A 23,342-nucleotide genomic window follows, 5' to 3' on the forward strand; every position below is an offset into this window, starting at 1 on the left:
GAAAAAAAAATTCAGATGGTTCTCCCATTCGCTCGCCACGCCACGACCATGGCTGCTTCCCAGCGCCCGCTCCGCCATTCTGACAACGACGGGCTTTGTTTAATTGTCTAATTGTCAAATTATGGAGGACTTACATCTGGGCCGTCAATCCGAAGTAATGCTGACGTGGCGCGATCATGCGGCTCACTGGACTGGACTTTCTCTTCCGTTTTAGAGCTCCTAATAAAAAGACCGGCGAGGACGCCCTTCTTTCTTCGCTTTCCCGAGCCAGGGCAGAAGAGGGGAAAAAAAGGAAAGCATCCGCTGTAGCGGAGGAGGGCTCGGCGACGATGAGCGGCCACGACTCCAAGTACTTCTCCACCACCAAGAAGGGAGAGATCCCCGAGCTCAAGGAGGAGCTCAATTCCCAGTACAAGGTCCATACGTTCCCCCCCCCCCTCTCTCTATTTTTTCCCCTTCCCCTTGGATCGAAACGAATCAGGGTTGTTATCCCCGGATCCCTTGTGCTAGCTTCTAGATCGAGATAGATGCCTTCAGATCCATCGTTCTCTGCTTCGAATGTTTCTGGTTCTTGACTGGATCTCGCGTTATGGGAACCAGGGCGATGACCTCGTAGTTTCCCCCTCTTTTTACCTAAATGGGTTTCACGGAGGGTAAATCTGATCTTAGCAAACTATGATTGGCATGTAGAATAAGCTTAATACAAGATTTTCTCCGACTTCCGACTTGTTGGTTTCTTTTCCACAAATTACGACGACATTCTTTTTTTTTTTTTTTCTGTTCTTCGTTGATATTATGCAGAAGATTTTAAGAACACGACCTCTTTCGGAATCGGAAAAACGAAAAATTTCTTTTTCTTTTGTTAAAAGTGCGGTTATTGGTTGAGTTCTATGATGTGGTTCTTGTTCTTTTCCGAACATGTCATCTCAGAAGCCTGAACAAAGTGAAGCAAGATGTTTGAAGAAAGAATCTTTTCTCTAATTTGTTCATGGAAAAGGGTGCAATGTAAGGATTGTTCAGTTTTTGTCTATAGATTTGTTAGCATGGTATGGAGCAGTGTCTCACGGTGTTTGGCTTGTGAGGAAAGGAAAGACTTAACTCTTTAGTACTGAATTGGCTCCCAGAAGAGTAATGTGCTCCGGTGCTCTTGATCCTTGTGCAAGAACGTCATTCCTATGCTCCTTTGTCGTTCCCACTTCTTCTGTTTTCGTTTATGGCTTTGACGGTTTGACACAGCAGGACGTGAAAAAACCAGCACGGTGGAACTTCCCATGTAGAATGTAAACAGCACTGTAACTAAGCCCTTACCAGGACTTGTTCGATGCTGGACCATACGTTAAAGTACCTCTTTGATCCGTTCTTCCCATTATTTGTTTTCAAGGTTCCTAGTTGGATATACATGTGCTCTATAAGCAAATATTTATAGGACTAGGCCTAGTGACTATATCTTCTGCTAGCAACTTGGTTGTCGATTAGATAATTTCGCATGGTAAAACACAAGTAAGGAAGTATTTTGCACCATGTGATCTAAAGAACAGAATAGGGCTATATGCTTTGTGAATCATGACCTTAAGTTTTATTAATGCTACTTAATTCAGTCTTTTTGTAATGTGATTTTTATTTTATTAAGGGATGAATTTCTTTAAAAAAAGATTTTTATTAAGAGATGGAATCTTTTGGTAGTTGATTGTAAGAAGCTTATGTTACCTACTCTGTTTTGCAGGACAAAAGGAAGGATGCAGTGAAGAAAGTGATAGCTGCAATGACTGTTGGAAAAGATGTTTCATCATTGTTCACGGATGTTGTCAACTGCATGCAAACAGAGAATTTGGAGCTGAAGAAACTCGTCTATTTATATCTTATAAACTATGCTAAAAGCCAACCTGATCTAGCCATACTTGCTGTGAATACCTTTGTTAAGGTAAGACATATCCTACTTGCTACAAATATACTCGCAAAAAGCATTTTATGTGGCAGGATTTTATAGAGGCTGTGCATCACTGATTTTTGAATCTCGGACGCTAAATGTCTTTTTGACATATAATTAACTTACTTTGAGTTGTCCGACGCTTAATTACAATACCGTGTTTGAACATCTGTTTGAAAGTTCAGGGCTATACATTCAGCATATGGCTTTGTAGCAGTATTCAATTGTTGTTCAAGAAGAGGATATAATTAGTGGAATTTGGAGATACAGAAAATTATTAAATACAAAGAAGATTGGCTAGATTGCCCACCAAAAAGAAAGATATGAATTTCATATGAGGCAAATATATGCCTGAAATGATATTTTATAATTTGTGATAGTAAAGCATTTGATGCATTATGTAATTCATATGTTCGTAATTGAGTGTTTATCAATCTGTGGAACACTGCAAACAGTTATTGTGCCACTATATAAATTATGAACAAGATTTTTTCAAATAACTTGCGATCATTAGCAAAGTTATGTCACAATCCAATGGCAATGGTAGTTCATTTGTTTACCAAATGGTGAAAGCTCTTTTCTTGAGTAATGGCCTGCTTTTTATCCCCCGATATGATGATAACTGACACACCTTTTGGCAATTATCTGGGTTTGACAAGTGGAAGATATGACCTAAGAAATGATGGAATGCTTAACATTGCAGCTGTAATCTGGTTGAGATAGTGGTTCATTTGGCAGAATTTTGTTGATGGTTGCTTGATGCTGTAAATATTCTGAACAGATAGCCTGGTTATCAATAGTTAACTGTGAAAATCCTCTAGATTATTTTTTGTTAGTGCAGTTCCTTGCTAAGTGATGATCTTTTGCGATGCTGTATCTTCTTGATAACTAAACTAAACATTCACAACATCTCAATTACCAAACTTTAAAAAAAATTCCCCCTAAAATACAAGATCCATGACCCATGATCTTTTTCTTTTCTGCATAGGTATAAAATTGGTGCTTTCAAGTCCTCAATTTTGCTTTTCAAGGTTGCAATAGATATATACTCGATTTTCTTTTGATTCTACTTGGACTTGATTGGAAACTTCTCGGAAACCTGGATATTAATTCTTTGCAACAAAATTTCCGACATTTCATAAATTTAATTGCACTTATATTTGATATGCCGTATCATCTTTGCAGGATTCACAAGATCCCAATCCACTAATTCGTGCTTTGGCTGTGAGGACAATGGGATGCATTCGTGTTGACAAAATTACAGAATATCTATGTGATCCTCTTCAGAGATGCCTCAAGGTCCCTTTGTGTTCCTTCACATGTATAATTACTTCTTTCATTTTTTTTAGTGCAGCGTCATATGTTTTCTTCATTATGAGTCATAATCTAATTTAGTTTAATTTATACAGGATGATGATCCTTATGTTCGAAAGACTGCAGCCATTTGTGTAGCTAAGCTTTACGATATAAATGCTGAGTTAGTGGAAGACAGAGGATTCCTTGAGAGTCTCAAGGACTTGATATCTGATAATAATCCAATGGTAGTAGCAAATGCAGTTGCGGCGCTTGCAGAGATCCATGAATGTAGTTCTAGACCAATCTTTGAGATCACCAGTCATACTCTTTCGAAACTCCTGACTGCATTGAATGAATGCACCGAGTATGTTTATGCATGGAAAAGCTGGTTTCATCATTACCACTGTTTTGCTGATAAGTAGTTTGTGGGGCATTTGTCTGCAACCCTATGCTCTTTATTCATGGACTTAGGATAACTGGCTAAATTTGCTTATATAATCAATATGTTGGCATGAATATGTGCCAGTTTATTTTATCCATTATATGGCATTAGTTACATAGTGTCCGTGTAAATTTAGCTTCACAATCAGTATTTTATATTTGTGCATCTGTTGGGCTTGTATTGTGCTCGTGCTTGGTCAGGAGTAAGGAGCATTTGATAGATGGCTGCAATCCTATCAATCATGGTTGTTTAGACTATATGTGATAAATAGATCTCCATTTTACTTTATGTACCTATGTTTTGGTAGCCATTTAGTCATATATCATAAGTTTTTAGAAAAGCCTGTATTTTATATAAGAATAGTGTATGCATGGAAGGGATGTGGGATACATAACTTTACCAAAATGTGACACATGATCTCTTGTGCAATTGTCTAGCAACCACATCGTTGTCTCTGTTATATATTATAGAGAGATGTGCTCCCATACTTGTACTGCATGGTACCTTTGGATATAGTTGATAGTTGGGATCATCATGCAAAGTCAATATGGTTGATAGTCAGCAGCGGTTACAGTCTTACATATGTGTTTGTCCATAAATTTATGTAACATATTTTGTAATGATAAGTCTTATGAATATTTGTGCTTCACAGGCTATCAAGTTTCATTACAGTCTTACTTAAACGTACCTATTAGTGTTGGTCCATGATGAGCTGATGCTGTTACATTCTCTATCCTCTGTTGTAAGGAAGAAGAGAAACCTTCATGTCCCAAAGTGGGATATCACGAGTAAACATGTATAGAAAGCAAAAATGTTAAAGACACTATAATATTTGTAATAATAGACTAAATCGGTTAAAATGGGAATAGAGGAAAGACACAAGCATTTTTTTGTCAGAAGTCAAGTTTTTCAGATAATAAATATTAACAATTAACCTCATTTGGGAGTTCCTCTTTATGTTGTAAAAGTTATCAATTATAAATTGTTTGATATGCCTTATTTCTTGATTATATTGCATGAGTCTATGTTCAAAAATTGCTAAATAAATGATTATGTTAGTGAATCATCATGCCAAACCTGAAAATCTGAAATTCAAAAATTTTCATTGGAAGATGGTAGAATTCCGTGCCATAAAAACTACAAAGTCATGATTTTAACAAGAACATAAAACTTGAAAGCATACATTTACGTATAACAAGTTATTTCCTAAACATAGTGCTTAAATGGTTAGATTGGGGTCTGATATTTTTACTGCACATGGAATTCAAAATTTCAAATCCATTTGTTCAGGAACATCCATTTGAATAAAATGGGTGTTTTTTTGGTCCCATTGATTCCTATTATGGTGTACCTTTTCTGCATTAGCTTGAGGTTTTTTCCCTCCCCTTCTTAACAATCAGTCTAATAATACAGTAAATTGTTATTGGTAACCACTATGTATAACACTAAATCCTAGAACCTTTTTTAACGAAAGATAACCCTATACCTTTTTCTGTTGCTAAGATGCATTTCTGTTTTATATTTGCTCAAAACTAGATTATGAGGAGAATCTGATTGTTCTGCAGATGGGGTCAGGTTTTCATTTTGGATGCCCTTTCAAGGTACAAAGCATCTGATGCCCGTGATGCTGAGAACATAGTGGAAAGAGTTACACCACGTCTCCAGCATGCAAATTGTGCAGTTGTGCTTTCTGCTGTCAAAGTATGTATACTCTTCAATTTTTTTTAAGATTATTCGTTTGCACTTTTAATGGGAACAAGGGAAACATGAATAACTGATTTGTACGTAAAAGACAGCCATGGCATATTCTTGGTCCAGCACCATGATGAATCTTAAATATAACAATTTTTGTTTCCATTGATTGATGCCTAGCTAGCATGCATTTCGAATAGCATTTCGTATAGTTCTCTTTGAAAAATCATTTTCATATGGTTGCATTTAAGTGCCTGGTATAAAATGTTTTTTATGTAGCAGGAGAATCCATGTATAGTATATGAACAAAGTAGGCTACTTTGCAATTAAATGTTATGTTTGATAGGATGTTCTAACAGAAGACAACAATTTTCTAGTTTTTGCCTATACTTGGACTGCTGAGGAGATTATAATTGTCTTTCTTAGATTAATCTGTGACATGCGAAATCACAAATTAATTTGTCATTAAATAATCAGAGTTTTGGCAAGGGATGAGGGGACTGCGTCTAGGTGGAGGGAGTGCAGAGGGATAGTATTAGAGCAAATGCATCGTGTGAAAGCTCATATTTTTTCACTTATTAAATTTCATGAAGTTATACCTTGCACACCCCCAGGAGGTCACCTTTTTTGGAGTGATGAGGTGGGGAAGGGTCTACAAGATCATCCTTGATGATCCAAGAGATCGGGGACTTCTCCTTTTTTTTAATTTTTTTCTTGTTTATGGATAATAATAGAGGGGAAACATAGCAATATTTTAAGGGAATGTTTCCATGGAATAAAGAGTAGAAATTAAGATGATATTTTTTTTTTGGGTTTTGGGGGCTCCAGCGCGGGGGGTTGGGGGGTGGGGGGTGGGGTGGGGATGCGGTCTGCATGTTATGGATTTGGGTAAGAGTTGATATGAAAAGGTTTAGATGACTTGCAAGTGAATATGATGGAAACCTGATTCACAGAGTTTATATGTTGCAAGGCACAACATCCTTACAAGAGGCTAGTCAGTTTGTCTTAGAGGATTTAGACACAACAGGTACAGGTCATATATTATATTAGGACAAATGTATGCGTGACTGACATGAAAATATATGGTTTTCCTGTGTGGTACAGCAACCAAACTAGGAATCATGGAATTCATTCAATCTTTTATATGAAAAAAATTGCATTTTCTTGAAAATAATTTGTAAAGGTTGGAAAAGAAGAAAGCATTCATTGGTGTGGAACTATAGATGGTTGTAAAAGATTGAATATTTGTAGAAGATAGGAAAGGCCTCAAATTTCCTAAAGAATGAGAACTTCAGAAGATAATTTTAGATCCGTAAACTTTTCTGGCCATTTTCTTGAAGTGAACTAGAAGGGGAATGTTGGCTATATAACATCTCCATTAATTATATGAAGGTAGATATGGAGAACATTTTTTCTAGTTTGCTTTTCAAAGGAACACCTGTTGGTTCATGACTGAAGATTTGCTTTTGTACATGACATTTGCAAGATTTATGATTATGGATTTGATTGCTGCAGATGATTCTTCAGCAGATGGAACTTATTACTAGTACTGATGTGGTCCGAAATCTTTGCAAGAAGATGGCACCTCCTCTAGTAACTCTTCTTTCCGCAGAACCTGAAATACAGTATGTAGCATTACGCAACATCAATCTTATTGTACAGAAACGACCTACAATACTTGCACATGAAATTAAGGTGAAATTAGATGAATATGTCGTATTGAATTCTCAACAAATTCTTGATTTAAACTATTGTTACAGTTTTTGTTGTTCTGAGTAAACTATCTACAGGTTTTTTTCTGCAAGTACAATGATCCAATTTATGTTAAGATGGAGAAACTGGAGATTATGATAAAGCTTGCATCTGATCGGAACATAGACCAGGTATTAATTAGAACACTTAATGTGATTTCCGATGAAGAACATCAAGTCCATGCTTTATTAATCTTACTTTATACGAGTTTTCTTCCATTAATGTAAGAAGGGTATTCTGGAAGAAATTACATGTATATTTATTGCATCCAGCCTTTTCCCAACAATTTGGGTCAGCTTTATGGATTCTCATTCACTAGGCTTTCCTATGTAAGGCCACCTTTGGTGTTGTCATAAACTTCTCCCTGTCCTTCCTTACGACCTCCATCCATGTTATCATATTGTCTTCCCTTCCTTTCTTACAATCGTCGATACAAACTAATGTACCCCTCATTGCTGGAGCTTTCTCATATCTTTGTTGTACATGTCCATTACCATCTTAATCTATTATCCATCACTTTGTCCTTAATTCATCCAATTCTTACAACTCCTCCAATATATTCATTTTGCAACCTAATTCTGGTTTTATCATACATCCATCTTAAAATTCTCACATGTACCATACTCAACTTGTTTTTGTATATTTTCTTTATTGCCCAATACTCCAAGCTATATGATATTGTAGGCTTTATTGTTGTTCTATTTCTCCTTTAATCTTGCAGGCGTGCGCCTATAATATTGCGGATGCCCCTCTCCGTGTCATCCAATCAGCTCTAGTTCTGCAATTTCTTTCCCCTATATATTCTATCTGCTCCTGGTTTGTGATCTGAGGTCTTTGCTGAAGACTAGCCTCTTCTAGTAATGCCTGGTTTCTAGAATTTACAGTCAAAAGGTTTATGTAGCCTCCAATGGGCCTTTACTGAAATATATAATGTACAAACATGTAGCAAGATGCTGAAAGGCAGCTTTTCTTGATGAGAGTTGACATATTACATAATTGTATTTTGAGCAAGCATGTTATCAATGCTATAACCTTATTGTGATTTATTGAATTCTAGGACAACATTTAACTAGCTTTTCATTCTGGTTTTTTGATATTCCTTTTTGAGAGTTCTGGCTTTTGTAGAAATATTTGTGCATTCAAGGGCTTTGAGATTCTGGTACTACCTCTTTTTCAGAAATTAATGGTCTTCCTTTCAGGTTCTGTTGGAGTTCAAAGAGTATGCTACAGAAGTAGATGTTGACTTTGTTCGGAAGGCTGTGCGTGCAATTGGTCGCTGTGCCATAAAGTTAGAGAGAGCTGCTGAGCGGTGCATCAGCGTGTTGCTCGAGCTCATAAAGATAAAAGTAAATTATGTTGTGCAGGAGGCTATCATTGTCATCAAGGATATCTTCAGGCGTTATCCGAACACGTGAGTGTGGATTATTTAATGCTTGTTGCGGATGCCTCTTCTTCATTTGTTTTTCATTTTTAACACTAGGATGCTTAGGCTGCTTTATAACTTTGGACCTTATTATGCACTGTAATTTATATTTACAGCTATGAATCCATCATTGCAACGCTCTGCGAGAGTTTGGACACATTAGATGAGCCAGAAGCTAAGGTAAAGTCTCATCCTTGAAGATTAGCTAGAAAAATAGTTTAAGTTCTAACTTAATGTATTTAGTATTTTTGTTTCTGCCCAACTGCTTTTCTTGCTGCAGGCATCAATGATTTGGATAATTGGGGAATATGCAGAAAGAATTGACAATGCTGATGAGCTCCTTGAGAGCTTTCTAGAAAGCTTTCCCGAAGAGCCTCCACTTGTTCAACTGCAATTACTCACTGCAACTGTCAAGTTGTTTCTTAAAAAGCCAACTGAAGGTCCACAGCAGATGATTCAGGTTTCCTATATTTATTTCTTATGTTCGCATGACTTGAACTTAATTGATGTTCCCATATTGCTGATAAAAAGTATATGTTGAGCTTAGCATCAACAAGAAATTATCACCATCGTGCAAGAGAATGCTGGTTGTTGTACTTTTCTCGAATTTGTTTCTGATTGTCCATTCCAATTTCATCGGAACTTTTGCATGCACTTTTTAGGACAGATTTATACTTGTCACTTAGGATGATATTGAAAGCATCAATCTTATAATGAAATCTTCAGCTGTATGGATCTTCTAATGCTCAGAAAGCATTCTTTTACAAATTAGTCATTATTATTTTTCGTACAACCCTCTTTAAGAAGTCTAGAAATCTGGACCTCACCCCCCCCCCCCCCCCCTCTTTCTTTTCTAAACAATGTTACCAGCATTTGACGTATTATATTTTTTTAGGAAATCTATTTTTTTTCTCATACATGAAGAACATTTAACTTCTATAGACCTTTGTGTAAGGGTTAATTGTGTAACTATGAAAAGCAATTCTGTTTGTTATTTAGCGCCCTAATTGGCATGCATTCATGTGCTATAGGCTGTTCTTAATAATGCCACAGTGGAGACTGACAATCCCGATTTGCGTGATCGTGCCTACATATATTGGCGTCTTCTTTCTACTGATCCTGAGGTATAATAAGCTGTTTGGATAGTCGGTCATTTTCAAAATGCCATATTATTTGGTGAGTATGATTCTTTTCTTTTTCTCAGGCTGCTAAAGATGTTGTGTTAGCCGAGAAGCCAGTAATCAGTGATGATTCAAATCAGCTTGATCCTTCACTTCTTGATGAGCTCCTTGCAAACATTGCTACCTTATCTTCTGTTTATCATAAGCCTCCAGATGCATTTGTAAGCCGTGTCAAAGCTGCACCTCGACCAGATGATGATGAATATCCTGATGGGGGTGAAACTGCATATTCTGAGTCACCATCTCATGCAGTTGAGGGTGCACCTGCCCCGTCTAGTCCAAGTACTGCTCCACATGCTTCAACAAGGCAGCCAGTGCCAGCACCAGCACTCTCTTCACCTGCTGCTCCTGTGCCTGATTTACTTGGTGATTTGATTGGTCTGGATAATGCCATTGTACCTGTCGACCAGCCAACAACACCGCCTTCAGGGTGAGGTTTACATGATTTATCTTTCTGCATCTCTTTAGTCTATTCTATTGCATTTGGAAATATTGATCAACCTCCTGCTTGTCAATGTAATAATTGCTTTAATTGTTGAGGCAGGCCTCCTTTACCTGTATTACTACCTTCGTCAACTGGTCAAGGTCTACAAATAAGTGCACAGCTACTGCGGCGCGATGGCCAAATATTTTATGGGTTATTATTTGAGAACAATTCACAGGCTGTGCTAGATGGGTTCATGATACAATTTAACAAAAATACATTTGGTCTTGCAGCTGCTGGACCTCTACAGGTGATTATATTGTCTAGAACTCCAGATATTTAAGATGTTGGTTGGACAAAACTTAAAATGTATTGGGCATTCTTCTCTTTTATTAGGTCCCACCATTGCAACCTGGAACATCAGCCAGGACCCTTCTACCTATGGTTCTTTTCCAGAATGTCTCGCCTGGGCCTCCAACCTTGCTTCTGCAGGTTGCGGTGAAAAATAACCAGCAGCCAGTCTGGTATTTCAATGATAAAATGCCATTGCATGTATTCTTTGTGGAAGATGGTAGAATGGAGCGTGCAAATTTTCTGGAGGTAAGTGATTAAAGCACTGTGACTGTTTTCTTTCCTAAACATTTTTTTTTTATTGAAAACGAATCTTGGATCAGTTCAAAGCATTACATGAATCCATTTTTAAAGCAGTTCGATTCTGTTTGCATGGTGTATGGTTCAATTTGGATCATGCTGTTGAAAAATCCTTCATCATGATCTGGATCTAATAATTTATTCCAAGCCTTGGTTTAAGATGTCAATTTTGAATCTGTCCTGGTTTTGGTTTAAGTTGACCTGTTCCTACTGCATCCAGACAATTATGTCGCTGTGCCAATAACCTCTTTAACATGTTGCTGATATGAATATTAGCAAATGCTTGTTTCTAATTAAAACCTCTATTTTCAGACACTCACAGCATCCAAATTTAAATGTTACTTTTTACTGCCATAAGTGGTGTTGCCAGACGGTATTCATGAACACAAATAAAACCTCTATTTTCAGACACTCACAGCATCCAAATTTAAATGTTACTTTTAACTGCCATAAGTGGTGTTGCCAGACAGTATTCATGAACACAGAGGGTGCTTCAAGACGGAGTTCATCATAAGGACCATTACCCTGGAAAAGGCTCCTTGTATTTATCGTATATTCTATCACTTACATTTTCTCTGTCATTGTAATGCTAGCCTTAAAATTAAGCCTGTTATTTTATGCCACACTTTGCAGAACATATGGTATTCAATGTTTTATTGCTTCTGATATTCTTACTAGTGTAGGCACAAGCAATTGGCATGTGGTATGGATGATAGCCAAATGTTTTGATAATAGATGGCTTTGATAAGAAATGAGATTCATATAAACGGAAACATATAAACAGAGAGAACCTCACTGAGTGGAATAAAAACATGGTTTACTGGAAGGTTGGGAATGGGATCGCAATGATGGATAAGGAGAGGACACTTTGGGTGGGCTGTGATGTTGTGGAAGCTCACATCCTGCTTGAAGTCATATAATGATGAAGACTGAAGGGCATGACCTTTTCCCCTTGATCTTCTTGCTCATGCTGAATCTGATTTTGGATGATTTCTTAGCTATTCAAGTTGTACCATTCTTTAAGTTCCCATTTCCAAGCAGAAGTATTTCAGAGAACTACTAAAGTTACCACCCAAGTAATTCTATCAGGAGCAATGATATACAAACTTTTCTTTTTCTTAATATTAAAATATTGTATTATTTGAATCTGATTTATATGGCATCTTCTATTGCACTTACTTTATAGAAACAAGTATTTGATTATTTAGTTGCGAATAACAGTGTCATTGGTTACATCTTTAATTCTTCTTGAAAATGGGGAATTTACATGTTGTACTTATAATTACCTCTCTCACATGCAGACATGGAAATCACTTCCTGATGCAAATGAGGCCTCGAAGGACTTGACGAACTCTGTTGTCAATAGTGTTGATGTTACCCTTGAACGTTTGGCTGCATCCAATGTGTTCTTTGTAGCAAAGCGCAGAAACACAAACAAAGAGCTCTTGTATCTCTCGGCCAAGATTCCTCGAGGTATTCCATTCTTGATAGAGCTTACAGTTGTCGTTGGTATACCTGGTGTAAAATGTGCAGTCAAGACACCAAGCCCCGAACTGGTACCACTGTTCTTCGAAGCCATGGAGACTCTTCTCAAGTAATGCGGATTTTTATAATTTGCGTAAAATTCATTACTTCATTTCTTTCTGATTGTTGGTGGAAGGCTCTAGTGTAATCTTGTGGTATCTTTTCTTATGCAGTTCGGTTTTGACAAATCTGCAAACAATAAATTAGGTTAGGAACAACCTTCCCAGGACCTTGAATTGCTTCAAGAATATAGCTCATATTATTATTTTGTTTTACATGTACTATCGTCTCACCGACGGAATGCCCCTTTGAAAGTGATAGACCATCCTTTGTTGAGGCTAGCCTTTTTGGCAGTGGCATGACATGAGTTGTGTTAGGAGTCTTAACAGTTCATATAAAACCATTTTCTCCCCTCACTGTGAAATGGCAAAAGCCGGTCAAGAACTTAGGTCTGATGTATTGTGTAGTGTGCCATTTCTGAAGTCTTATATTGCAGCTGAAGGTATATTAACCAGTCATTTGAAGGTGATTTGGTGCGCATTACCAGGGAAAGGTGCTGGCGTCCATGGTTCCTAATCTATGATGTCTAAAATCAGCTTTTGCTGCAAGCAATTACAATGGTTTTTAATAGAAAATGAGGGAGGAATGTTTTTCCTTTCTGTCAAAAGAAAAAATCTCAATTGACCAGCTTGAAAAGCTTCTAGTTCTTAATCGTAGGTTAATACAAAACTGGTTGTTGCTCTCTTTTAGGCCTTGTTTGGAACCGATTTTGATGACACCTAGTTTTAGAGAAGGAAGATCAAGCGGCGTGAATGAGACTCGGTTTTATGGGTTTCAAATTTATCTCGTGTTTGGTAAAAGATGCTGTTGGGAGAATGTGTTTGGATGCTAAGGACATGTTAGAATATACTGTGTAGTTATTTATAGGGGTTTGAAGCTATGGGCTCGTTTGGTTCGCGGGAAAAGAAGGGGGGAAAGTGTGGTCAACGGGAAAGTAATGAGATGCCTCTTGTTTGGTTGGAGTTTTCAAAGGAGAGAGAAGGGAAAGTTGAATTTTCATGGGAATATGATTCCCACATTTCATGGGAAAGTCTTTTTTATGAGAAACATGGGAAAGTTACTTTCCCATGAGGCAGGAATTACTCCATTTTTACTTTTTCCCAAAAAGTCCCTTCAGCATTAAAGAAGCATTAAAGAGACATTAAAAACATAATTTTTATTAAGGGCATAATAGGAATTATACATAACTTTCCTAGGAAAGTGGATGGCCAACCAAACATAAGCACTTTGGAAATTTGCCATTTTCCCATGGTCAACCAAACATGCCAAAAGTACTTTCCTAGGCATCATTTTCCTAGGAATTTGTTTCCCAGGAATCATATTCCTAGGAGGAAAAATGTTTCCCGCGAACCAAACGAGCCCTATATTTCTGGAAAGTGGATAGGTTTGCCCTCTCTAACTTCACTATTTCTTCCTTACAAAAACACAATTCAAGTTAATTGCTTTATATATTCCAAAAAAAAGAGAGAATAATTTAATATTAATTATGTAATATTATACTATTATAATATAATATTATCCATTGTATCATATTAAATATTGATTATATAATATTATTATGTTATTAAAGGAAGGAGAAGGCTGAAGGACTTGGGAGATGGGATGGAGGCTATTATTGTCTTTTTACCTCAATAAAAATGTCGGCAAAGGGCCCGCCAACTAGAGCTAATTATGGGCCGAGGCTCGGGCCTAAATTCTATTCATTTTTCATCACACTTCAGGCCGGGCTGATGTAAAACTTGATGTTATTTATACTTAAGTTTGGCCCGTGATTAGCGATGCTCCCAACTGCTGACGACCGAGATTAGGATTGATGAAAATGAGGATAAGAAAGTCTGGCATCAAGGGCAAGAAGAAGGATGAGGGTTTATGGGGATGGGGTTTGTGTGTGAGAGAGATGGGCTGTTGAGACGGGATTGGAGATATATTCCGGAATTTTCTTTCGTTCTTTTGAAATTTTTTGTTATTTTAGTTTTGAAATCTAATTAGATCTCATCTCATTTGATCAAGGAAAAAACAAGAAAGAATAAGGAGAGAGAGCATGCTGGGGAGAAAGATCTTAGAATTTAGATGAGGTAACAAATATTTTTTTTTTAAAATAAATACGTGAAAGAGCAATTGAGACAGAGTTGGACGGTCTGATCAGAAACCACATGGGTCTGTATGCAGCCCAATTGAGAGAGTCCTCATCCCCTTCGAATATGGAGAGCCTACCTAGATTTCTCTCACCAAAACTCCCCACCTTGACCCGAAACAACTATATGCCCCCTTTTTTTTTTTTTTTTTTTACTGGCATTTCATATTGCTATCACATGAGTACAGCCAGACAAGTCAAAAGAAAAAAAATGATACAAATAAGAAGAGATTTCAGTGGCCCTCGTTCAAACAGACTTATCGAAGTGCCAAGCCACGAAGAAAGCAATTCAATCTACAACTCTGTTTGCCGATGACTCTATCTCGTTGGGTGCTTCAGCTCGAACTACCGCTTCGCATTCAAATGGAAGAGGTCGCGACGTGTCCCATGAGTGCCGCAAATGCCTCAAAGGTAAGGAAGCAAACGGAACTTCAACACATGGCATTACCAAAAATAAGTACGTCTCGAGCCTTTTAATACTACCTGAGGAGGATTGGTTGACGTTAGATGGCGTGTCGCCCATGTGGGACACCCACCGAAAAGGGCTGATATACACACACACACACACACCTCACATGACCACCTCATTGCGCATATAAACCATCTCCAAATCTACCCCTTGACCACCATCCATATGCTCTCTTAATAGCCAACACACTCTAATCTTGTGCTCTGCTGTCTTCCCACCACCTTGCCTTTGATAAATTCCAACTCTCAATTGATTCTCTGATCTGATGCTTTTTTTTTTTAAGGGTGGAGATAGAGAGAGACAGGAGCGACAGAGAAAATTTTTGTATAGAAATCTATCAGGGTTGCTGTCCTTGACCCCCAAAGATTCGCACGTACCACAACTATTGTCATCACATTACAGCTAGCGAACATGCATGTAAAGTTTGGTGATTAAATTAGTCTTAAGATAACTCGTACTATGACTAGGTGCATGTTCACTCACGTTACAAATTGCTGTGAATTGCTTGACGTTAGATCCCGCGATGGCTGTTCAAACCACCGCATGACCATTCGGAGGTCACTGGTACTCGTGGCAGAAGGAAAAGGGAGTTTGAAGGTAACGTACAGCTCATGAATCTGATCTTTCTTCATTTTGTTTGCCGAACAAAGTATCTTGCCGACATCGTTTTCGACCTACTTTTACCGACATTTGTCAAATGCTTAGATGAACTGAAACCAAGAGATTTGGTCATATATAATCGAGGTGGTTCACCCCAGAGCTGGAAAGTAGAATTGGAAGAAGAAGAGGATGAGGAGGGAAATCAAAGAACATTGCAATTCTAATGAGGAGAGAGGACAGACGTAGGACATGCTTTTATAACACACTGCACTCGAAGCATCTCGGAAGCCTCTATTTGAATCAAAATTTGTGGCACCCTGAGAACAGCGAGCTGAGGATGGGCCACAAGGCAGAGTCCCCAAACGTGGGCTGCAAAATCCTACCAATATGTGATTTTGCGTCGACTGGCTCTAATGGTGAGGAGAGCAGCAATGGCTCCGAGAAAGATGTTCGCAAGGGCCAGTCAAAGAAGGCAGTTTCTCGAATGAAGGAGCTGCTTAGATGGGCTGCTGCCGCCAAGTCCCATAAAGGTGGAAGCAAGGGATGGACTCATGGAAGAAGGTAAGCACTTAACAAAGGGGAAGCTGCGTCTTGGTTGCTTGCTCCTATGATCTGAAGCTACTCTCTTATTTTCCTTAAGCTGTATAAGTACCGATCTTTAATCTCATTCTTATCGACGAAGGTCTTGTACTTCCAAAAGAGCGTGGCTCTTAAAGCCCAAGTGGATGATACAAGGTCAAATTCTAGTAAAAGTTTCAGATGGGATGTGGGCGGCTGCTCGACTTCATCATCCGTGCATTCTCCAGTATCGCTAGCATCGCTGTCTGGATATGATCAAATATGGACGAAGAATTCTTCCAATCTTTCAGCTAATTTGCGGAGTTCAGAATGTGATGCGAATGCTAGCTCGGAGACTGAAGATTACGTGAGGACCGGACATTGGATAACTACAGACTCTGACTGTAAGCTTCATCAAATCTTTAATTTCCCCATGCCATCTCATGTGAGGTAGAGAATTGTTAAGGGTTACGTGTGACCTTTTCTTATCTGTTCCATGAATTGGCAGTTGTGGTGCTGGAACTCTGAAGCACTCATGCTTTCAGATACCCGCGGCATTGAGCAAACTGATGGATTACTCAGATATTTCTTGGTTCTCAAGCACGATGTCTTGTGGAGGGTTAATATTTTGGCTTCCTCAAACCGAAGGATGTGCATTGTTTTTGGGAGAAAATGGACCAATAAGTTGAAAGACCAAAATGGTGGACGTGGAGTAACCCACGCAGGGATTCTGTTTACTTCTCAATGAGTTTTGAGAAAAAATTCTGAGTGATTGATTTTAATGTTTGGACCAATAAGTCTTCTCTCCAACCTCAGGATCCCTTGGAAGAGAATCCAACTCAGACGGCATCAGGTCCGGCGCTCGAGTCTTCCAAAGCCACCGGGGATCATAGAAGGAGCTGCCTGCTTGAGAGCCATGAGGGCGGTGAAAGATTAATACGGTGAAACTAGTTTCTCCTTACAGTTTGTTTAGATGATTAGGCTGAAAATTTTATTAAATTTATTGATTGGCCAGTACAATTAGCAAAATCATAAAATTACAGGCTAGACTAAATCTATATGTATAAGTGCCTATAGATAGCTTTAGAGGAGCCAATCTGAATTTTATAGGAAGAAAAAAAAAGACAGTATGTAATTCTACAACTATTTGATTAAGGCCGGCTCACTCCAAATCTACTCGAGAATATTTATGAATATAGGTCTAACCCAGTGTGTAATTTTATAATTTTGTTGGATATTTATGAATAGCTTTGTACTAGCCTAATTTATGAATCCCATAAAATTTTTAGCCTAATTATTCAAAATAAATGTAAGAGGAGGAAAATGATTTTTGCCCTTAACAATTCCGCATGAACTTCTTATATTGGGTGGGGGAGGGCTTGCGGGTATTCTATCTCGGAGGAAACAGCCGTACGTGGAGATCTCGAACTCCCTTCGGGCCAAGGAAAAAGAGAGAGCTGCTGTGCTTGTGCGATGGCTTCTGTTGGTCCTTTGCTTTTGTTGTTTGGCTTCCGTCATGTATCTCAAAATTCTCTTTGCCTCTCCCCTCTGCACCCTCGGGAGTCCCTGGATTCTTCTTACTTCCTCTCGGTTTTGTGTTGATCATCCCTGTCCAGGTGGTTGCTATTTATATATTCTGGCCTCTTCTTGTCATGGAACGAACAGTTGGAGCTTCTTCAATTGATGATATTTTGGTTCTCTCGCTTTGCAATGATGGTGCCTGCTTCTCTCAGTTGGATGCTTTGTTGTTGAATTGGTTGACTCCACCCCTCTATGATCATTTTGACGTGGAACGCGAGAGGCTTAGGGGATCCTGCAAAGAGGTGTACTGTCAAGGATGTGGTTCAAGATTTTAGTTGTGATGTTCTCCAGCTATTCTTCAATCCATGGGAGGAGCAAAAATTTCAGATCGAGTTTGCCTGGATGCATGCTACCAGCTCTACTCTACAGGGGGATAGTGGTTGGATGGAATCAGTTGTTCTTCTCATCGCTTAAATCCTCCATCAAGAAGTTTTCAAGAGTTATCTATTATTAGAGATCGAAGAATTTAACAGTCCTTGGTTGATTGGTGGAGACTTCAACATCACCAAGGCCATCTGGGATAGGCGGATGAAAAACTGGCATTCATGAAATAGATCTCCCCTCGTGGTGACTAGATTAATATTGAACTGAAGTGTTGGGACTTCACTTGGTCCAATGGAAGAGATCACCCCTCTATGGCCAGATGGGACAGATTTTTATTCTCTCTCTCTCTCTCAAAAAAAAAAAAAAAACAAAGAAACCACCTTCATTGCAACGAAGCTCATGAAAGAGGTATTATTTAAAAAGAAATACTCTGTATCCATCCATATATCCATTGAGCGAACTATCACCAAAGCGCATCACTGAATAAAAGGGGGATGCTGGTGACCGTATACAGCACACGAACAAGCTTATTTGCATCATTCTACAGGCTATATGTATATATATATACACATCCACAAAGGTTCGCATATGCGCACACGCACGCACACATGCACTTTATGCTATATATCAATCTGCTTACGGACACCAAGACGATTGCAAGGCATGGAGGCCCATCAGCTCTCCATCAAATCCTGTACTCGAGTATCCGATATCGTCGAACAGCGGCACATACTGGAAATCCTCCAGCCCAAAATCCTCAGCCTTCAGCAACCTCGTGACATAATCATCTAACTCATCAAGACTGCCGCCGCCGCCGCCGCCGTCATAGAAATGGGTCGGTGGTTCGATACTGCTATCGGGGAAGCTCACCCTTGACCCTCCGGTATCAGTGCTGGTTGACTGGTTCGGAGAGCACGAGATCTCCGACTTGACCGATGCCGATCCGACAGAGGACGAATCAGGCAAGTTGAGCCGCGCACAGTCGCCATAGAGGCCGCGGGCGGCGGCATCATAGGCCTGGGCGGCCTCGAGGGAGGTGTTGAAAGTCCCGAGCCAGATGCGGGTGCCACGGTTGGGCTCCCGGATCTCGGCGACCCACTTCCCCCAGGTCCTCTGGCGAACACCTCTGAAGGTGCAGCCCTGGTTCTCAGGCCCACCCTTCCCTTTCATGCAGCCTTTCCTGGACCTCCTCAGAGGGCAGCACTTCTTGTGCTTCTTTTCTTCAGGTCCCATGGGAACTGCACCAACTTTGTACAGTGATCCACAGAGGGGACAGGGGAGGAGGGTTTGGGGGATGTAAAGGGGTGGGAGGAGGGTCCCTATCTTATCACGGAAAGGGGTGGGCTTGGGGTCAGCGCGGCGGCGAGGGAGGACGCCAACTAAGCGAGAGTAGGCAGCCTCCATGAAGAAGAGGGCGGAGGGTGACACGAAGCTGTCGGTATCCAGACCAGGGACCGGCCATACGTCGGGAGGAAGTAGGCTCCACGTGTCAATGGCCTCCCCAGGGGAAAGGGCGGATGACACGTGGCGCGAGGTCGTTCTACCTGGCTAGATTTTCGAATGCCCGGGGTTTGGATTGAAGTGCTCTGAAAACTTAATTGTGACTTATATCAACCAAGTCAACTACAAATTTTGTTGTATTTTGACGTTAAATTAAGGAGTTACCACGTTAGCTGAAGATATTGATCAGTTAAAATTGACTATAGAATGGCTCCTGCCTAAACTGATCGATGAGTCAAATCTAGGTCTAGCTCATATATTTAGACTGATTTAAGCTGGATTTTTTTGTTGAAGTAAGATCTATGAGTAATCTAACTTATTTGCAACTCTAGAAATAGTTACATGCTAGTAGTTTGACCTACCAGCCCATGACATGTGGAATATTTACTGTCCTCTCTTATGACACAAATTATTTTGAGCCTTCTTACATGGTCTCGAGTCTCCCTTCAATATACCATTAATAATTAGGGCATCATATACAGTATATAATTTTCATAAAAATATATGTTTATTAGTTTTGCTAAAAAAGGAGCAACAAGAGAAGCGTTGAGAGCTCGTTCATCAGGAGATGATCCCATGATCACAATGGTTCAACATGGGGCAGGATCTCTCAGCAATGGAATGGAGCAAAAAATTTCTTTCACTTAAAATGGAATTAATATTCTCCACCTCAAAGTGCCAGGTTGAAGATATATAATTCCTATGATAAATCTTGCAATTTGGGCCTTGACTTTGAAAGATTCAAGTTGATGAACTCCGCTGTATATATAAACATGGGCAGAATCAATGGCTTTGTTATCAAAAAAATAAAAAAAGTAAAAAAAAAAAAAAACCGAGGCAGAATGGAAAAGGTTGAGAATAGATTGTAGATCATTGTCTATGGAATAATTTTGGAAGCAAATTCCCTAATGGAGTGCCCATCTGCAACTGTTATGAAATTCCATTCAAAAACTCCATCTCTCCTGTGCAAAGGCTCATGGTCCCATTATGTTCATAATTTGAGCAAGCTAACAATCAAATACCATACATTTTTTCGATATAAAATTATTATCTAATGAATTCAACGGTTCCAAACTAGTAACTAAAAACCATCATTTTATAGCTATTTGGTTTTATTTTTTTAACAAAAAAATTAAAAACGAAAAGCGATGGAATATACCATTGGGATAGCCGAAATGGCTGCAAATAAAACAACACCTTACCTACTTGTTCATTGTCATCCTAACACACCAATTCTCTCACTGACGTAGCTCAAGGCCATTTGCTTTGAAGGAACGGAGGAATCTTTGACCCTTCCCCAAAAAAAAGGGACACTCTCTGCAGTCTTCTCCCGACTCGCCCAATAATTCCAAGTTCTTTTGTACCTAGCCTTGCTTTCCGTCAGCCTCGATTTGAGTACAGAAAGAAGCCTAACCAAACGTTTTCACGACCATGCGATTAAAACTTACCAAAATTAAAACCGTGGAGAAACCTTGACCGTCTGATCGTTGGAGACTGATTCACTCGCTAGAGGCTCCTTTCAGCTCGGCTGTGGAGCCGGAACAGCAGAATAATTTATTCACAGTTGTGCGACCAGCACGTATTTCATGACTCTGAAAACGGGAACTGCTTTAAAATCGTGCATGTGAACCGAAATCCTCGCGGACCACGGTCGATTTCGGATAGGTCAGATAATCATCTCTCGCTAACTCGTATCGAGCATCAAACAGCAAATATTTTAGTCAACACGTGCCGTACTACTATTGCTCAGTGGCACGGGAATCTGGTATCGGAGGCGGGCCCTCGACGATGGGTGTCTCCTCCCCCTTGCATTGCTCCCTACTTGCCCTCTTAGAACTTGGGCGGAGAGAACTGAAAAATCGGAAAAATGACCGGCTTCCTCCTACGAGGCTACCAAAGGGACGAGCCAATTAACCCTTCTATTTTTTTTTAATAAAGTACAATAGTCGTTCACACATAAAAAATATGAATGCAGCCAACAAAATCAAAAAAAAAAAAACACAAGAAAAAAGACACCAATACATAATCTACCTGGATGAAGCCCTCATAATGGTGAGTCGCGAAGGAAGCCAGCTAATCAGTAGCGCTATTCGCTTTCCTATAAACATGTGAGGCTCGCAAAAGACCACAAACATCTAAAAACCTACGAATGTTATAGAGTAGCAGTCTAGAGCTAGTGCCACATCCCCAACCCCTGATCCACTCAATTACCATGGCCGAATCTCCCTCAAGGAGGATGTGATCAACCCCCAGCATACGCTTTATATAGGTGATACTCTCTCATGCAGCTCTGAGCTTGGCACAGACCGCGAACGTGTCAAAGATCCGTCGACCCCCAGCCGCTACCAGCCTGACATCATGGTCCCTGATGATAAATCCCATGCCTTCTGTGCACTCTTCCTCGCCAATACACCCATCGAAGTTCACCTTGAGAAAACTAGAAGGTGGGGCCCATGAGACCAACACGGACCTAGGCGTTGCAAGAGCGAAAGGGGGTCCCCAGATTTCTCTGGCCATCCCGAGGGACGATGGCGTGGTGGTGTAGATGACCTCCGCCGCATGAAGAAGAGCATTGTCTGCCACCTGTCTCAGATGCACTCTATTGTCCTCGAAGACCTAGACATTTCTATCTAACCAACAATGATAGGCTAGGTAGGCAATTGTGATTCTTGGTTCCTCTCGGTCAGGTCTCCGCAAGGTCTCCAGAAAATGCAAGAAGTCCTCAATAGACGTCCACCTCCGCCGAGGGTCATGGGGGCTCATGGCGTACCCCTAGATATGGGCATCTCTCGGGTATTCCATGAGGACATGGAAAATAGTCGCCTTCTCCTCTAGGTAGTCCACGCAGTATAGAGAGATGTTTATCCCTCATCGAGCTAGCACACCTCTGGTAGCCAAGCACTCCCACGCCACCTTCCGGATAAACAAGGCAACTCGTGGGTGGATGCGGAGCCTTTAGATTCATCCTCCATCAATCTGCTGAGCTGTAGACCTCCTGACCACCTGGAGTAAGTCCCGGGCCCTCACCTCTAACCTCCCAGTCACACTCCAGACCCTTCAGTCCGCAGCCTCTCCAGTAGGGAATGGCAGTGACAGCCAGCCTATCCTCAGAAATTCGTCAGAAGAGGTTCTCGTCCCATGCCCACCTACTAGGAGTAAACAAATTGTAGACTTTGCACCCCTTCAACGTAGGCTAGCTACTCAATGGCACTTTAAAAAGCCAGCTGTCCTCCAAGATGTCGACGGCTAGCCCTTCCCCAATCTCCCATCTGATCTCTGGTACCTCTAGGGCGTGAGTACAAATCTCTCTCCAGATGAAGGAGCTGCGACGGCCTATACAGAAGACTGTCGGGTTAGTCAGATCTCCATTGGCCCTTATCAGAGCGCCCTAGATACTCTCCCGCTTCATAAGAAACCTGGTTGCCAACCTAGTCATGAAGATCTCTCGTCGCTCGATCAAAGAGTGGACCCTCAGCACCCACTGCTGGTCGACTGACAGATGGTGTCGCATGCCAATAGATGAACGCCACTACTACCCCCATGTCGCCCCGAGAGGAAGCTCTTAAACTGTCACTCCATACTCCGCAATGCTGCGAAAGGTACCAAGATATGGGATAACAGATAAATAGGGATCAAAGTTAAAACTGACCTCACCAATATGACTTTACCCATCATCAACAAAGTACTCGTCTACCAACTCTCTAGTTTGCATCGATGCCCTGCTCCACAGGGGTGCAATCTGCCCTGCATAGCTGCCATTAATAGACGTCCTCACTCTTGGGTGGATCTTCGGGCTGAAATAGA

The 23,342-nt window shown here is 40.2% G+C and overlaps 2 protein-coding genes and 1 non-coding gene across 4 annotated transcripts; 2 read left to right on the forward strand and 1 right to left on the reverse strand.

Moving 5' to 3' along the window:
* The first annotated feature begins 15 nt into the window (after window positions 1-15).
* Window positions 16-12,653, forward strand: LOC103706977 (beta-adaptin-like protein C). 2 transcript variants are annotated; one of them, XM_008791277.6, is made up of 16 exons: window positions 16-416; window positions 1,724-1,921; window positions 3,113-3,226; window positions 3,337-3,587; window positions 5,231-5,366; window positions 6,873-7,052; window positions 7,148-7,240; window positions 8,309-8,520; window positions 8,649-8,712; window positions 8,813-8,992; window positions 9,564-9,656; window positions 9,737-10,143; window positions 10,258-10,447; window positions 10,534-10,737; window positions 12,090-12,382; window positions 12,486-12,653. In XM_008791277.6, the coding sequence occupies exons 1-16, from the start codon at window positions 177-179 to the stop codon at window positions 12,517-12,519; spliced, it is 2,889 nt and encodes a 962-aa protein (XP_008789499.3). In that variant the 5' UTR covers window positions 16-176; the 3' UTR covers window positions 12,520-12,653. The 2 variants fall into 2 exon arrangements, with proteins under 2 accessions (XP_008789499.3, XP_088562157.2); XM_088706031.2 differs by having other exon boundaries at window positions 129-416; window positions 12,090-12,587.
* Window positions 12,654-15,267: 2,614 nt separating this feature from the next.
* On the forward strand, window positions 15,268-15,808 carry LOC120104382 (uncharacterized). Its single transcript, XR_016396723.1, has 3 exons — window positions 15,268-15,392; window positions 15,491-15,572; window positions 15,681-15,808. It is a non-coding gene; the product is annotated as an uncharacterized LOC120104382 (transcript).
* Window positions 15,809-18,539: 2,731 nt separating this feature from the next.
* Window positions 18,540-19,527, reverse strand: LOC148702361 (dehydration-responsive element-binding protein 2C-like). The gene has a single exon (XM_088706040.2). It carries the CDS (start codon window positions 19,440-19,442, stop codon window positions 18,675-18,677), a length of 768 nt encoding a protein of 255 aa, XP_088562166.2. The 5' UTR covers window positions 19,443-19,527; the 3' UTR covers window positions 18,540-18,674.
* Window positions 19,528-23,342: the final 3,815 nt, after the last annotated feature.

Source organism: Phoenix dactylifera, chromosome 10 (genome assembly GCF_051530095.1).
Source record: "Phoenix dactylifera cultivar Ajwa chromosome 10, Ajwa_hap1_PhDact_Kaust_v1.1, whole genome shotgun sequence".
Lineage (NCBI taxonomy): Eukaryota > Viridiplantae > Streptophyta > Magnoliopsida > Arecales > Arecaceae > Phoenix > Phoenix dactylifera.

What these genes read in the sequence shown, in the direction of transcription:
- LOC103706977 (XM_008791277.6), top strand. Translation starts at nt 177, where the DNA reads ATGCGGCTCACTGGACTGGACTTTCTCTTCCGTTTTAGAGCTCCTAAT. An exon ending in TACTTGCACATGAAATTAAG is followed by an intron (nt 7,053 to 7,147) that starts GTGAAATTAGAT and finishes AACTATCTACAG; the next exon opens with GTTTTTTTCTGCAAGTACAA. An exon ending in CAGCTGCTGGACCTCTACAG is followed by an intron (nt 10,448 to 10,533) that starts GTGATTATATTG and finishes CTCTTTTATTAG; the next exon opens with GTCCCACCATTGCAACCTGG.
- LOC148702361 (XM_088706040.2), bottom strand. Translation starts at nt 19,442, where the DNA reads ATGGAGGCTGCCTACTCTCGCTTAGTTGGCGTCCTCCCTCGCCGCCGC.